At 60.3% G+C, this 13,373-nt stretch overlaps 1 protein-coding gene across 2 annotated transcripts in view; it reads right to left on the reverse strand.

Annotated features, from left to right (window-relative positions):
* The window catches only part of Pacsin1 (protein kinase C and casein kinase substrate in neurons 1), a 39,252-nt gene that overhangs the window by 6,106 nt on the left and 19,773 nt on the right, over positions 1-13,373 (reverse strand). Inside the window, exons 1-3 of one of the 2 annotated variants that reach the window (XM_003473906.5) lie at positions 7,406-7,576; positions 1,170-1,295; positions 222-378 (exon numbers count right to left, since the gene is read on the reverse strand). In XM_003473906.5, the coding sequence (XP_003473954.1) occupies positions 222-378; positions 1,170-1,232 (220 nt within the window). In that variant the 5' untranslated portion in view covers positions 1,233-1,295; positions 7,406-7,576. Of the gene's footprint in view, positions 1-221; positions 379-1,169; positions 1,296-7,405; positions 7,577-13,373 lie in introns of those variants that run through there. The other variant, XM_063239032.1, reaches the window with a different exon arrangement.

Raw genomic sequence — 13,373 nt, forward strand, 5'->3', positions numbered from 1 at the left:
AGGGGCTGGGGATTTAGCTCAGCGGCATAAGCGCCTGCCTTGCAAGCAGACAGTCGTGAGTTCAGTCCCCGGTACCGATAAAAAGGAAAAAGACAAAAAAAAAAAAAAAATCCTAGCAGCCCCCAAAGGGCCTGTGGCTACAGGAAATGGCGCATCTACTAGTTGGGTGTAAGGGCGCGGGGGTGCGTGAGTCTGGGGGCACCCTGGGGACCCGGAGGCACCTTTCTCGATGAGCTGGCGCCAGCGCTTGGCCCAGTCGGTGAGCTGCTGCGCGTATGCCTTCTCGATCTTGGCGCGCTCCTGCACGCAGCTCATCAGGTCGTTGCACAGGCGGTGGCCGTCGTCGATGCGTTTCACCGTGCGCTTGTAGTTCCCCACCTGGCGGCGGCAGCGCGCGTGACTCTGCGGCCCCGCGCTCCCGGCCCCGGCCTGCAGGGGGCGCGCGCGCCGCTCCGCTCCACCACTCCCAGCCCCGCCGCGCTCGGGCGCGCCCCGCACCCCGCCGCAGGCGCCCCACTTCTGCGCACCCTTTTCCCACTTCAGACATCACCTCCTCGCCGCCACCAAATGCGGAAGGAGTTTTTATACTCTGGTCTTGGGCTGGAATGGATTATTCATGCCGTTCTCTCGCGCTAAACCCGCTGTATTTATAGTCGCAGAAGCGCCGAGCTGGGCTGCAGATTCTTGACACCGTGCTATGTTCCGTAGCCATCGCGTTAAACGCTTACTAACGCCGGCCTGGCAGTTTGCGTTTTGGATTTCAGGAGCCAATAATGAACCCGCCCCCCTCCCCCGTGTCAAATCTTCTGGCAGCTGCCGAAAAGCTGCTTTTTAGTCCCTGTGTGGATTGGGTCCTCCCTTCCCCTCTGTGTCCGACCCTCCACCTCTGGCGTGGGGGGCGAGGAGCGCGATGAAGCTGTGCACACTAACGGGCTGCGCCTGCCCCTCTGAAGAGCCAGGAGCTGACCTGGCCCCACAGCGGAGGGTCAGGTGGGCCTTGCCGCTAGGCGGTGAAATGTCACACAGTGTCTCCCTGGGAACAGCAGTGGGGCCAAAGGGCTCCAGGTGGGAGTTGCATCCCTGCTTCTGGTGAGCTCTGGAGGGGCTGAGCAGTCGGAGGTCGAGGCTGCGGGGGGAGGGGGGGGGACAGAGCGGCAGCCCCCGCCTACCTCCCAGAAGCTGTCTGTGGTCTCCTCCGGAGCCAGCGAGGCCTCATCGTAGGAGCCGGACATGGTGTGGCCGTGGGGAGTGGGGCACGGGTGCTGCTGCGGTCAGCAGGCTCGGCTGCTCAGGCCCTGGGAGGACAGGAGAGGAACCATGGAGGGGGAGCCCCACCCCAGCTCCGGCAGGGGTGTCCCCAGATGTGGGGGAGGAGCCTCACGCTGGGATGGGGCCTCACCACCCTAGAGTGACCCCAGGATTCAACCTGCAGCACCTCGAGCCCTGTCCTGAGCCTGTGACCTGCGATGAGAAGTGCCCCTTGACATGCCCTTGGGGAGCTGCACTGGGAGCTCCCTGGCCCCACGCATCCCCCCAAAGCCAGGGGTCAGGGCCCCTCACTGGCCTCTCGGTCTGCCATCCTGAGATGCGCCCCTCTCTGCCCCTCAGCATGGCCCACTTCAACCCAGCTGGATCCAAGCCCCAGGCCACAAACACTCTGCCCAGTTGGGGTCCCCAACTTCCAACTCCAAACCAACACCGAGGCCCTGGTCTCAGCCCTGAGAGCCCAGCTCCCTGCTGCAGCTGGAACCAAGGCTCCCAAGGCCCGTGCCAGCCCCCGCTGCCCCCACCCAGGCCCTGCCGCCCCATCGGTGGCTCCCTGGCCCTCGGGTCACGTCTGTGAAGCGTGTGGATGGCTGCGCTGCCCTGGTTCTGTCAGCTGGCATCTCAGTTGTCCAATCTAGGCCACTCGATGCCCGGGGCCAGGAGCCACCACCCCCGCTCCCGTACCAGAACGCAAGGCCACCCCAGAGGCCAGGCCAGGCCTGCCCTGGTGGGAGCTGTCCACCTCCAGCAGGCTCTGGGGACACCTGTCCTGCACCGCAGCCAGCTTCGGGGACTGAGGGCTGGCGGGAAGGTGGGTGCTGCAAGATTTAGCCCAACCTGGGGGCCCTGGGACCCCATCCCTTCCTGATGACTGGTCCTCACCCAGGCTCAGGGCAGGTGCACCAACTCGGAGGACCCTTGGCCAAGCACCACCTCCCCAGCCTCAGTCTCCCCGTCTGTCCAAGGCCTGGTGCTGCCTTGTCATGACCCAGCCTCATCTCCCTGCGCCTCAGTTGAACGAACAGAGTTTGAACCCTAGCCCAGGTGCTTCACCCGTAGTCCTGGGGGAGCACTGTAAAATGGGGGTGCCTCGACCAAGCCACAAGCATCTCAGGGACACGTTCCCCACCAACACCATTTCCAGGAATTCACCTGCCTGTGGCTGCTAAGGTCACTTCCTACAGCACTGCTGGGCCTCCAGAGGCTCACAGAGCCCAAATCTTCAGCCCAGGTCCCTGGCCCCGCCACCATTGCAATATGGGTAATAAGCAGAGGTCACCGTGGTGCTTCAGAGACAGGGCTGGGAGAGGGGTCTCTCACTGTAGGTCCTTCCCTGGCCTTTTGATTTTTCCTTGTGTGAATGAATTACACATTACAGAAACCCTTCAGCCTGTAATCCCAGCACTATGGGAGGCTGAGGCAGGAGGACGAAAGTTAGAGCCCAGCCTGGGCAATTAACAAAACATGGTTTTGGGGATGTAGCTCAGTGCAAAGGGCCTGGGTTCCAGCCAAAGCAACACACACACACACACACACACACACACACACACACACACAAACACACACACTGCAGGCTGTGTCAGGACTGGGAGCAGAACGGGGTGGGGCACACTGGGTCTGAGGTGGGGGACAGGGCCACCAAGCCAGGCACATTGGCTACAGAGGCCGCCCAGTGGCTGAGAGCCCGCCCGGCCCACACAATCCTGGCCCAGGTGGTGGTGTCAGTGTGAGAATTCCGAGCCTCCTCGGGGCTTCCTGGGAAACGACCTGACCAGCAAGTGACCAGCATGTGGCTGCAGTCCCAGGGGCCCAGAAGCCAGGTGGCAGGTGACAGCGAGGAGGCTGGTGAGGAGGAGCGGTGTGGTGGCCAGCGCTGGCCATGGGCTCTGCTCCCCCTGGATGGCACTCAACACCTGTGAGCACCGGCTGTGTGGAGTCAGGACTGATGTGGCTGTAGCTGGCACCTGTGCTCCCGGGACAGGCCTGAGGCCACTGGGCAGGGAGGGGAGGCCATCTCAGCACCGCAAGCCCTTCATCATCAGTAACAGCGGCTGACAGGGACCGAGTACACACCAACCCTGAACCGTTTTGTCTTTTTCCTTTTAGGCAGTATTGAGGGTTGGACATGGAGCCCCGCCCTTCCCATTTAAAAAACAAATTTTGGTACTAGGAATCAAACTCACGACCTCACACTTGCTGGGCAGGCGTTTTGCCACTGAGCTGCATCCCCAGCCACACCTTTTTTTTTTAGATAGGGCCTCACTAAATCAGCTGCCCAGGCCAGACTCCAACTTGCAAGCCTCCTGCCTCAGCCTCCTTGAGTGCTGGGATGAAATGTGTGTGTCACCACGCCAGCTTCAGTCCTAGGCTCCACTTCTTAACCTTTATGCCAGCTGTCCCTCTGTCATCCACACTAAAGATGAGAGCCCCTGCTCCCTGAGACTGAAGCCTGGGACGCTTGGGGCTCCCTCTTGACTACTATGCTGCTGCCACAGAAGGCGGTGTTGACGGTGACATCAGCCACCACCAGCTTTTGTTTCCTGGGTGCCTGCGGGGCACTGCTGCAGGTGCTCTATGTGTGTTTCTCCTTCATTTACAGATGGGGAAACTGAGGCACAGGCCACAAAGACCACAGCCAGGCATCCCAGGTGGCAAACAGCACAACTGGGATTGTCTCTGAGGCAGCCGAGCCCGAGCTATGCTGGTCACCTCACCTCATCCCCCACGATCCTGAAGGTGGCACATGCCTGTGATCCCAGCACTTGGGAGGCCAAGGCAGGGGACCACCAAGAATTTCAAGCCTGCCCAAGCTACCCTGCGAGACCCCATCTTGGGCACCACTTCCTCTCCCTGGGCCCCGTGGCCTTGTCTGTGAACTAGGTAGGTACCGGGTTTAAATGGTAGAGAGCTCTCCAAGGACATTGGCCTCTGCTCACTGGAGCCGGTGGAAGGTGGTGGTACCCTCTCTCTCAGAGTGTGAATTCAGCCAAGAGCCAGAATCCCGTGGAGGGACGCTGTGTCCCACCGACCTGGTGCCTGGCCCAGCCCAGGGCGGCTCCCCTCCCCCCGCCCTGTCCTGGGGACCCTCCCTCCACTGCCCCCAGAATCAGCAGCACAGCAGCGAGATGGCGGTGACCTCGGTTCCACCTGAGACCCATGGAGGTCAAATCATTTGTCCAAGGTCACACAGTAGGAGGAGGCTGAACGGGGTAGGAGTGAGTCCTCCCCCACGCTCCCCCAGGAGCCCGGCGTCCCCCACATTCCCGGCCACTCCGGGCCCCCGCCGTCCTCCCAGTGTCCCATGAGCCCCAGCAGCTCCTCGGCCTGGGGAGCCCTCGGCCTCCTGCCACTCACTGTCCCCACATCCTCGCTTCCCTTCCAAGGCGGCTCGGCCCCTCCCTCCAAGACACCCTGCCTGGGTTTCCACCCTCACCTGCCCCCACTTGTGCCCACCCGTCCCTGCACCCCCAAGCCCGGAAGCTGCCCCCACTTGTGCCCACCCGTCCCTGCACCCCCAAGCCCGGAAGCTGCCCCCACAGCCCTGCACTGCCCGGCCCTGGGTCTGGGCAGGGCCTTTGGCCTCCTGTCTCAGTGTCCCCAACTGCCGAGCCCTCGGGAGAGGTGCCCTCGCTGTCCAGTGTGGTTGTGCTGCAGAGGGCTCATCTCCCCGGTGACCCCTGGGTACCCCTAGAGGGACCCTCACCCGGACACCTAGGTCCCTGGGTCCCCGGGACAGGAAGACCCCTCACCTGGCTTCTGCTGCTACAAACCAGGCGCCCACCTGCAGCTCTCTAACCTGAGGTCCCCACCCCAGGGAGACCCCTTCCCAGAATGAGGCATCCAGGAGGGGTCAGAGAGGGCAGGAACACTTGTGGGCAGGTGGACAGCGTTGGAGGTCCCCAGGCACAGAACAGGCAGTGGCTCATTGCCGCTGGGGAGGGTGCAGCAGGCCGCCCCCGCTGCTGACTCAGGGGGAACATGGGCTCAGGGACCCCTCTGGCCGCCTCCCCGCCCTCCTCCCCTCTGCCCTTGTGCCTGGGCTCCTTCACCTGAGGCCTGCTGGACAGGCAGCACCTCCTGCCACCTATAGGCTTCAGGGAGGCCGGGGCACAGAACAAGCAGCTGTCCTACACCCAGGGTCCCAAGTGGACACCTGGGCCCCCCTCCCTGCCTCTTCCCTACCCGGGCTTGCCACAGATCCTGGCCCCAAGGATACGCTCTGTCTGGAGGGGGCTTCCCGGGGCCCCACAGGGAACATGCAGGGCTGGGGAGGCTGGCTTGGGGGCTGGCAAGCGACCTTCTCAGTTTTGGGCTATGGTGGCAGGAAAGAAATACTACCAGATCAGGCAGAGCTCAGGTTTTGAAGGGACCACACAGGGAGGTAAACACTGTGTGGACTGGAAGTCACTGGGCTGCAGATTAGAAAAAGATAGGGGAGGGGGCTCATGGGAGATGCGACTGAGCCATGCAGCACATCCAGCCAGAAGGTGCAGCCAGTGCAAAGGCCCTGAGGCAGAAGTGCAGTTGCCACCATTGAAAACCAGCAACACTGCAGGACAAGGGGACAAGGGTGTTGTGTGACTGGAGCAGACTGCATGAGGGGAAGGAGGCAGAGCGGTGTGGATGAAGAGGATGAAGGTGCCAGTGACAGGCCTTGTGAGGCTGAGGGAAGCCCCTGACTTCTTCACTAGGGAGATGGGAGCCAGTCCAAGGCCCAAGGAGAGGCGGGATAGCATCTGGCTTCCGTCTCAGAGGCTCACCAGCTGCTGGGGGCGGAGCAGCCTATGGGACACAAGAAGACCAGGGAAGCTGCCCACGCGTGGCTGTGGTGCTCCAGGGGAGGCGTGGACCGTTCGGATGTAACCGGAGGGCAGGTGGCAGGGGTGGTGCAGGGACTGAGGCCACGGGACACCCACAAAGAGCCTCCCGAGCTCTTGCCGCGGGGTCACAGGCACAGAGCCTCCTCCAGCCCCACCCTGCCCAAGCCCCAGGCCTCTGGGTGGTCCTGGGCCCTCCTTGGGCTCCCTTTGACTGGGTGGGCTGCTGCGGAGACCAGGTCCCAGCCTGACTTCCGGGCTGCGTCCCAGGCTGCAGACCCGCTGTGTGCAGGGACAGAGCCTGGGCAAGTACCCCAGGAGGTCTTTCCAGTGGGCTCCAGGGTTGGGTGGGGGTCGGACAGCAAGGAAAGACCTCAACAGGGTCCCAGGGCAGGGAGAGACGATGGGGAGCGGGCAGGGGGAGGTCGGGGCCAGCCTGAGGGGGCGGAAAGGGCCAGGTCCAGGGCTGCAGGCCACCTCCAGGTCCTGGGGGTGGGGATGTGAGGGGTTCAGAGGATCAGGGCGCAGAGGTACCAGTGTGCAGGGCACATCAGTACCCTCCAGGTGGCTCCAGCCAATGCCAAGACCCACTCACCTGGGCTCTGGACCCCAGAACGGGAGCCCCTGTGACCAGCACCCGGCGGGTGACATCTGCAGAAACCAAGCTCCGCTCACGGTGCCCAAACCCTCCGACCCTTGCGGCCCCTTTCCTTCCTGTGCGGGGCCTGGGCTCAGCAAGCACCCGACACCTCTCCACAGGGGCAGGCCTTCGTGCTCCCACCTCCTGCCCGCGGAGCCCTTCAGTCCCTACCCGGTCAAACGCGGACCCCACGTCGTGCACGCCGCGGCCCGGTCCTCGCCCCTCGCTGCTCCTCGCAGCGCCCCCTCCGCCCCCTCCCGCGGCGCGCAGCCGCCTCCGCAACGCCGGCTCCCGGGAGCGATGCAGCAGACGCGGGGCGCCCCTGCGCTCCTGCACCCCGAATGCAACCCCTGGCTGGGGGGGCGCACCGAGGTCCTCGGGCACCTCTGCGCGGGGAGGGTTGCGGTGCCCGCGGGGGCGGCTGGCTCGGGCCGAGAGGGGCTCTGAGCCCAAGGCCGAGGACACCCAGGGCCCTGGGGCGACATCCTCACGTCCTCTGCCGCCCCAGACCAGCTCGGCCCGGGAAAGGGGTCCCCTCACCGCACCCCCAGGCGGGGCGGCACGCGCAGAAGCCCAGGCCGGTGGCCGCGGTGGAGACGGGTGGGAGATGCACAGGAAGAAGGCGACAAGGACCGTGCTGGCGGCGACCCCGGGGCGCTCGCGGGACCCCAGGTCGGCCTACCTGGGCAATGGCCGGACCGGGCTCCACGCCAGGCCGGAGCCGCGGGTCGCGCTCCCTCTGCGCCGTGGTGGCGGCGACGCGCGGGGACCTGGCGCGAGCTGGGGGCTGCGCGCTCCGGGGTCCCCTCGCCAGCGCGCGCGCTCGAAAGCAGCGGCGCCAGAACCGCAAGAGCCCGCTCCCCGCCCCCACGCCGCCGCCTCCCCCCTCCCCCGGCCCGCCTCCTTCCCCGGCCTCCCACCTCCTTCTGCTCGTTTCCAGGGCAACCGAGCAATGCTCGGTTCCGACACCTCCCTCCGCAGACGACAGGGGGCGCCCGCATCCGCACGGGCGCGCGCCTCACAGCACAGACGGGCTGCGGGGCACAGGCTGGCGCGCCTCGCTCTACCGCCGAGGTCCCGCCTGGCGCCTTTCTTCTCTTCCTCCCCAACGTCGGGCCTCCGGCTTCCCTCCCAGACATCGGGAGCGACATCTTTGCCATGCACCTCCCTGAGACACTTCTGTTTGCTAAATCTTTTACTCTCTAGTCCAGAGACAGTGTGAGTTTTTCCATGCCCAGGCTGAGTGTGAAATGCTCACCCATGATCTCCTGCAGCGAAAAGTCGTGCCCATTATACAGACCGGATCTGAGACTGGCGGCAATAAAGCAAAGCAGCTCAGCACCCGGGCTTCTTGGGCTGGCTGCCCGCCCTGTGATTGCAACGCAGGGCTCCTCTGAAGCCCACAGTGGCTGCACGTGCCCCAGAGCCTGCATCCCTGTGTGATCCGTGTACTTAAGTGTGTGCCGCAGTACATTTACACAGACAAACGCCTGTTACAGGTTTGCCCACAGGAATGCGCCTGCCTCACGTGCACACGTGACCCAGGTATATATCTGTGACACTGACGTAAGTGCAGACGCACGTTGAAACATGCGCATGCGCATCTGGAGGGACCCAAAACGCGCGCCCTTGAACCTGTGCCCTACACTCGAGCTCAGTGCGCCACCCTCCCTCCTGGGAGGGACTCAGTGTCCCACCCGGAGCAGAAGGAAGCGCCGCTTCCGGGAGGGCATCAGACTGTCTGCTCCACCCACCCAGGGTGTAGCGTCTCAGCTGCAGTAAGGGTCCAGCCAGTGCTGTGTCCCAGCAGGAGGCAGCCACCACCACCCCATTCTGGAACCCTCCTCTTGGTCCAGAATATAGTGCCTAGGTCCCCCAGCCTAGGGGTGCACTTGCTTTGTCTGTCTGTCCGTCTGGATCTCTCTCCGTCTGTCGCCCTCTTTCTCTCCCCAGGATGCCAGCCCATCCTGGACTTGGAGGAAAGCCAGGGCACAGTGACACAGCCCTCCCTCCTCAGAGGGGGTCCGGAGGCCCACAGGGTCCCAGTACCTGCCTGGAAGAGTGGCACGGAACGGGATGGAGGGTGGCAGGAGACCAGAGAAGAGCCAGGGACATAGGTGACAGTGTGACCCAGGGGCTTCTCATGCATGGCTGCTGCAGCCTTTGGGATCCCCAGGCCACCCCACCCGCCCTGCGAATTAACCAAAGGCTGCTTCTTAACGGCGCCTCCCTCGAACTCTGCACCTCTCAGCCTCCTCCTCTTCACCCTGTGACTGCTGCCCGTAGGCCCAAGTAGCTGTCCTGACATCGGAGATGCCACAATGGAAGGGGAAAATGACCCTGAAACAGGAGAGGGGCGTCCGGTTCCTTCAGCGTGCATGTACCCACCAGAGACAGTGTTAGACACTGAGATCCAGCGCTCCGGGGTCCCCAGCAGCGGTGGGTGAAACGGAGCCCCGCCCTGGAGGACTCCTGACCACTGACCGGGTCTCTGGCCCCTCCGAGCACAGCAGCCTTGCTCAGAGAGGCCGCTGGGCCCTTAGAACACAGACTAGAGACAGACGGATTCTCCTAGTGTGACTGTCGGTCGGTACAGCGCTGGGCTGGGGTTTGAATACTGTGCTCCCCGGCTTTTCTGTGTTCCCCACAGATCCCATTAAGAAAGATCTAAGGCAGGTGTGGTGGTGCACGCCTGTAAACCCAGCTCTCTGGGAGGCTGAGGCAGGAGGATGGCAAGTTCCAGCCCAGTTTGAGCGGTTTAATGACTTAGGGAGGCCTGGGCTCAAAAACAACAAAATTAAAACGGATCGGGATATAGCTCAGTTCACCTCCCAGGACGGGAGAACAAAGCAAGGTTCCGGAGAAGAAGCTCCCAGGAGAGGGGAGGCCTGAGCTGGGGCAGGAGGGATCGGGTTCCGGGTGCTGTAAGCAGAGCCCCCTGCCCACCTGCCGGCCCTCAGCCCCAGATTATCTTTCTCCTAAAGAGCGGTTCCATTCCGTGATCTCAAAGACAGCTGTCCCCTCCTTGATGCACCTGACCCAGGCCCATCTGCTGCCCGGCAGACCTGGAGACCTGCCCCCTACACTGCTGCTGCCCCCTCCTTCCAGGCTGAGAGCTCCCATCACGCCACCACTGAGGGCCACCTAAGATGGGCCCATCTGCTGCTGGGAAGCCCCGGGCCAGCCTGCTCTGGGGCCCGAGCTCTGGGCCCCAGGCAGAGTCGGCCTGCAGATGAAGAGGGCGCCCTGCCCAGCCACAGAAACGCCCTGGGCCGCTCACCTGCCTCCTGCCAACCCCAAGGCACTCAGGGACCCTCCCATCAGCCACGCGCTACCCAGTGCAGAGCCATGGGGCTCAGGGGCTGCTGTTTTTCACCCCATTTGCACGATGCTCCTGTGACTATCAAGATGCCAGAATCCTTCCCGCCCCCGGCCATGTATAATAAGCAAGCTGGACAGCTCAGGAGGACAAAGGCAGGCGAGGCCCCATGGAGGCCTGGGAACGGAAGCAGCAGAAGGAGAAAAACGTCCCAATCTTCACAGGGCACCTGGGCACCTGGGCGCCTGTTTTGCACAATGCACCGTTTTACAGGTGTGGAAACTGGGGTCAGAACAGTCAAGGCCTCGTCACTCAGTCCGGGTCCAAGGCTGAGGGTGGCAGCACAGTCGTGTAAGTTCCCGTGAGGGTCCCTCTCCAGCGCCACAAAAAATAAAAATAAATAAAAAGTAAAGGACTGGATCCAGGACCCAGCAGCAGGGCATCGTCTGTTAGGAGCCGGCTCTCCGGGGGCCCCAGGCACCCTGCACAGCCGCTTTCCAAGGCCTGGGAGGTCCAGGACGGGAAGTGCTAGGTTAAGGGGCCTCCCCTAACACACAGCTGGGACAGGGAGCTGGTGGTGACCCTGGGGGTGATTCCCACATCCCTCACTGTCTTCGGTGCCTTTCTGAGCAGTTTTTGAGAACCTACTACGTGCGGCATCACCCGGGGGTTGGGGGGCACAGAAGATGACCAGCCAGACAATCTCCAGCCTCGAGGAGGATCCCTGCAAAAGGGCCGCACAATAAACCACGTAAGTGTGGGCGCCAATCAATGCTATCAAGAAACAGAACGTGGGTTAGAGGGATAGAGTATGAGCGGGAAGCCACCCAATCATCCTCCTTTTGAAGAAGTGGCATTTGAGCAAACCTGAGTGAAGAGAGAAAGGGACGGATTGGATGATTTGAGGAAAGAGCGTTTCTGAGGTGTGATTAATTGTGGGTCACTGGAAGGACCTCAAAACTGGATGAATGGAAAGATAGATAGATGGATGGATAAGCAGATGGGTCGATGGATGGATGAATAAGCAGATCGATGCGTGGCTGGCTGCTGGATGGCAGGATGGATGGATGAACGGAGGACAGGAAGATCGATGGGTAGATGGATGGATGAGCAGATGGGTGGATAGATGGATGGATGAGCAGATGGGTGGATGGATGGATGGATGGATGGATGGATGAGCAGATGAGTGGATGGATAGGTGGGCAGAGTAAGCCAGACAGAGAGCTGCATCATAACACAGTGGTAAAGAAGAGAGGGACAGGGACTTGAGAGGGGAAAATCAGTGCACTTGGAGATAGAATAATAGAAATAAAATAGTTTGAACAACAGAGAGAAAATAGAAAAAAATGGAGTCTTAGGAAGTCCAAGGACCGTAACAGATGCACTGCCATTCATGTCCTCTGAGGCCGAGGAGGAGCCTGCCAAAGTAGCCTCCACAGACCTGCTCTGAATTTAAAAACCTGACATCTGGCAAGAAGACAAGCAATAGATTTAAGAAGTGTGTGAACTCCAGACAGGTAAAAACCAAAGAAAGTCGCTCCACGGCACACAGAGTCAAACTCCTGAGAATGAGAGAGTCTCGAAGGCGGAGAGAAGAGATAACGCTTGATCAGAATCGGAACGGCCCGAGTGACAGCAGACTTCTCCCCGGAAACCGCGGCAGCTGGAGGTCACTAAGGAGGCCTCCCCAGGCCTCCCCAGAGGAATGGCGAAGGAAACTGGGGGACAGAAAGGAACCTCGGACGGCAGGGAGGAGAGAACAGGAAGCGTACAAACCCAACAGGGCGGATCCCATAGGCTTCTTGTGTTTTCTGAATTACGTTTGAGAGTGGAAGCCTTGATGATACCCTCCTCTGATGCATGCAGAGGGAGTCTTTAAAACATTTAAATGCAGACGGCAGGGGGCTTACAGTGGGGCAAGTTTTGTACACTTAAACTGATGACACCAAACTGGACGTGGCAGTACATGTCTGTAATCCCAGCATGCTGGGAGGCTGAGGCAGGAGGACTGTAAGTTTAAATCCAGCTTAAGCAGCCATTTAGCAACTAAGACTTTGTCTTAAAATTTAAAAAAAAAAAAAAAAAGAAAAAAAAGAAGAAGAACCGGGGTTAGATAGCTTGGTGTGGAATGCTCTAGGTTCAATCCCCAGTACTACGAAAGTAAGTACATAGATTCATACATATATACCAGTACAGTAGAGCTAGGAGGCTGGATACGGATATACAGATACAGGACACAGACAGACAGGAAACAGTTACCAAAATGACCTACACAGAGATACACTCAAAGACACTACACAGAAATCCGGAACAGCAAACGTGATTTTCAGCAAGGGGTGCTGGCATGGTGGGTGGTTCCAGGGGATACAAAGGGCAGCCACCCACGCGCCTCTGGTCATTACCTTCTGATCTGAGCAGAGATTCTCACAGGTATGCAGTCACTGAGTTGCACAGTTAAGATTCATCATGCTTCAGTTAAGTTAAGCTGCCACTAGACACAAAACAAAGCTGGCGTCGTGATACATGACTGTAATCCCAGCACACCGGAAGGCTGAGGCAGGAGGGTTATGAATTAGCGCCCAGCCTGGGCAAGTGACTTAGCAAGACCCTGTCTCAAAAACAAACAAACAAACAAACAAACAAACAACAAAAAACGTGAAAAGGGCTGGGAATGTAGCTCAGTGAAAAAGCTCTGCGTTCAATCGCCAATACCACACATGTATGTACCCCCCCCATGCACAAAAACATACATTTAAAAGATAAAAAAATAAATTGGGTAGGGAGGGCTGGGGATATAGCTCAGTGGCATAAGCACCTGCCTGGAAAGTGCAAGGTCATGAGTTTGATTCCCGGTCCAAAAAAAAAGTCAAATGTAGTGGTGCACACCTATAATCCTAGCATTTGGGAGGCTGAGGCAGGAGGATCCCTGCAAGTTTGAGACAAGCCTGGCTTACAAAGTGAGCTAAAGGTCAGTGTGAACTGTATAGTGGATACCCTGTCTTAAAAAGACAAAAAATAAAAATATTAGAGGCAGAGGTAAAGGACTTGCCTAGCATGTTCAAGGCCTTGGTTTTGATCCCCCAACTGCAAATTAATCTATGAAAAGACACAAAGATACTGCCCCAATCCAGGCAAGCTCAAATGGTGCACTAGCAGTTGGGCTGGGGCGCCCTCTGCAGGTGGGGCTGCAGGACTGGCTGGGTTGGGTGGACGTCTCCATTTCCTCCCGTCGGCACCTCCGGGCACCAAGACACTCAGCACCAGGCTCTGACACAGTGGCTTGAGACAGGCTCCACCCATGCACCCAGGAGGCTGGCAGTACTGATAATCC

The sequence above is a fragment of the Cavia porcellus genome, unplaced genomic scaffold (genome assembly GCF_034190915.1).
Source record: "Cavia porcellus strain 051 isolate PalLab524CR breed Dunkin Hartley unplaced genomic scaffold, mCavPor4.1 scaffold_28, whole genome shotgun sequence".
NCBI lineage: Eukaryota > Metazoa > Chordata > Mammalia > Rodentia > Caviidae > Cavia > Cavia porcellus.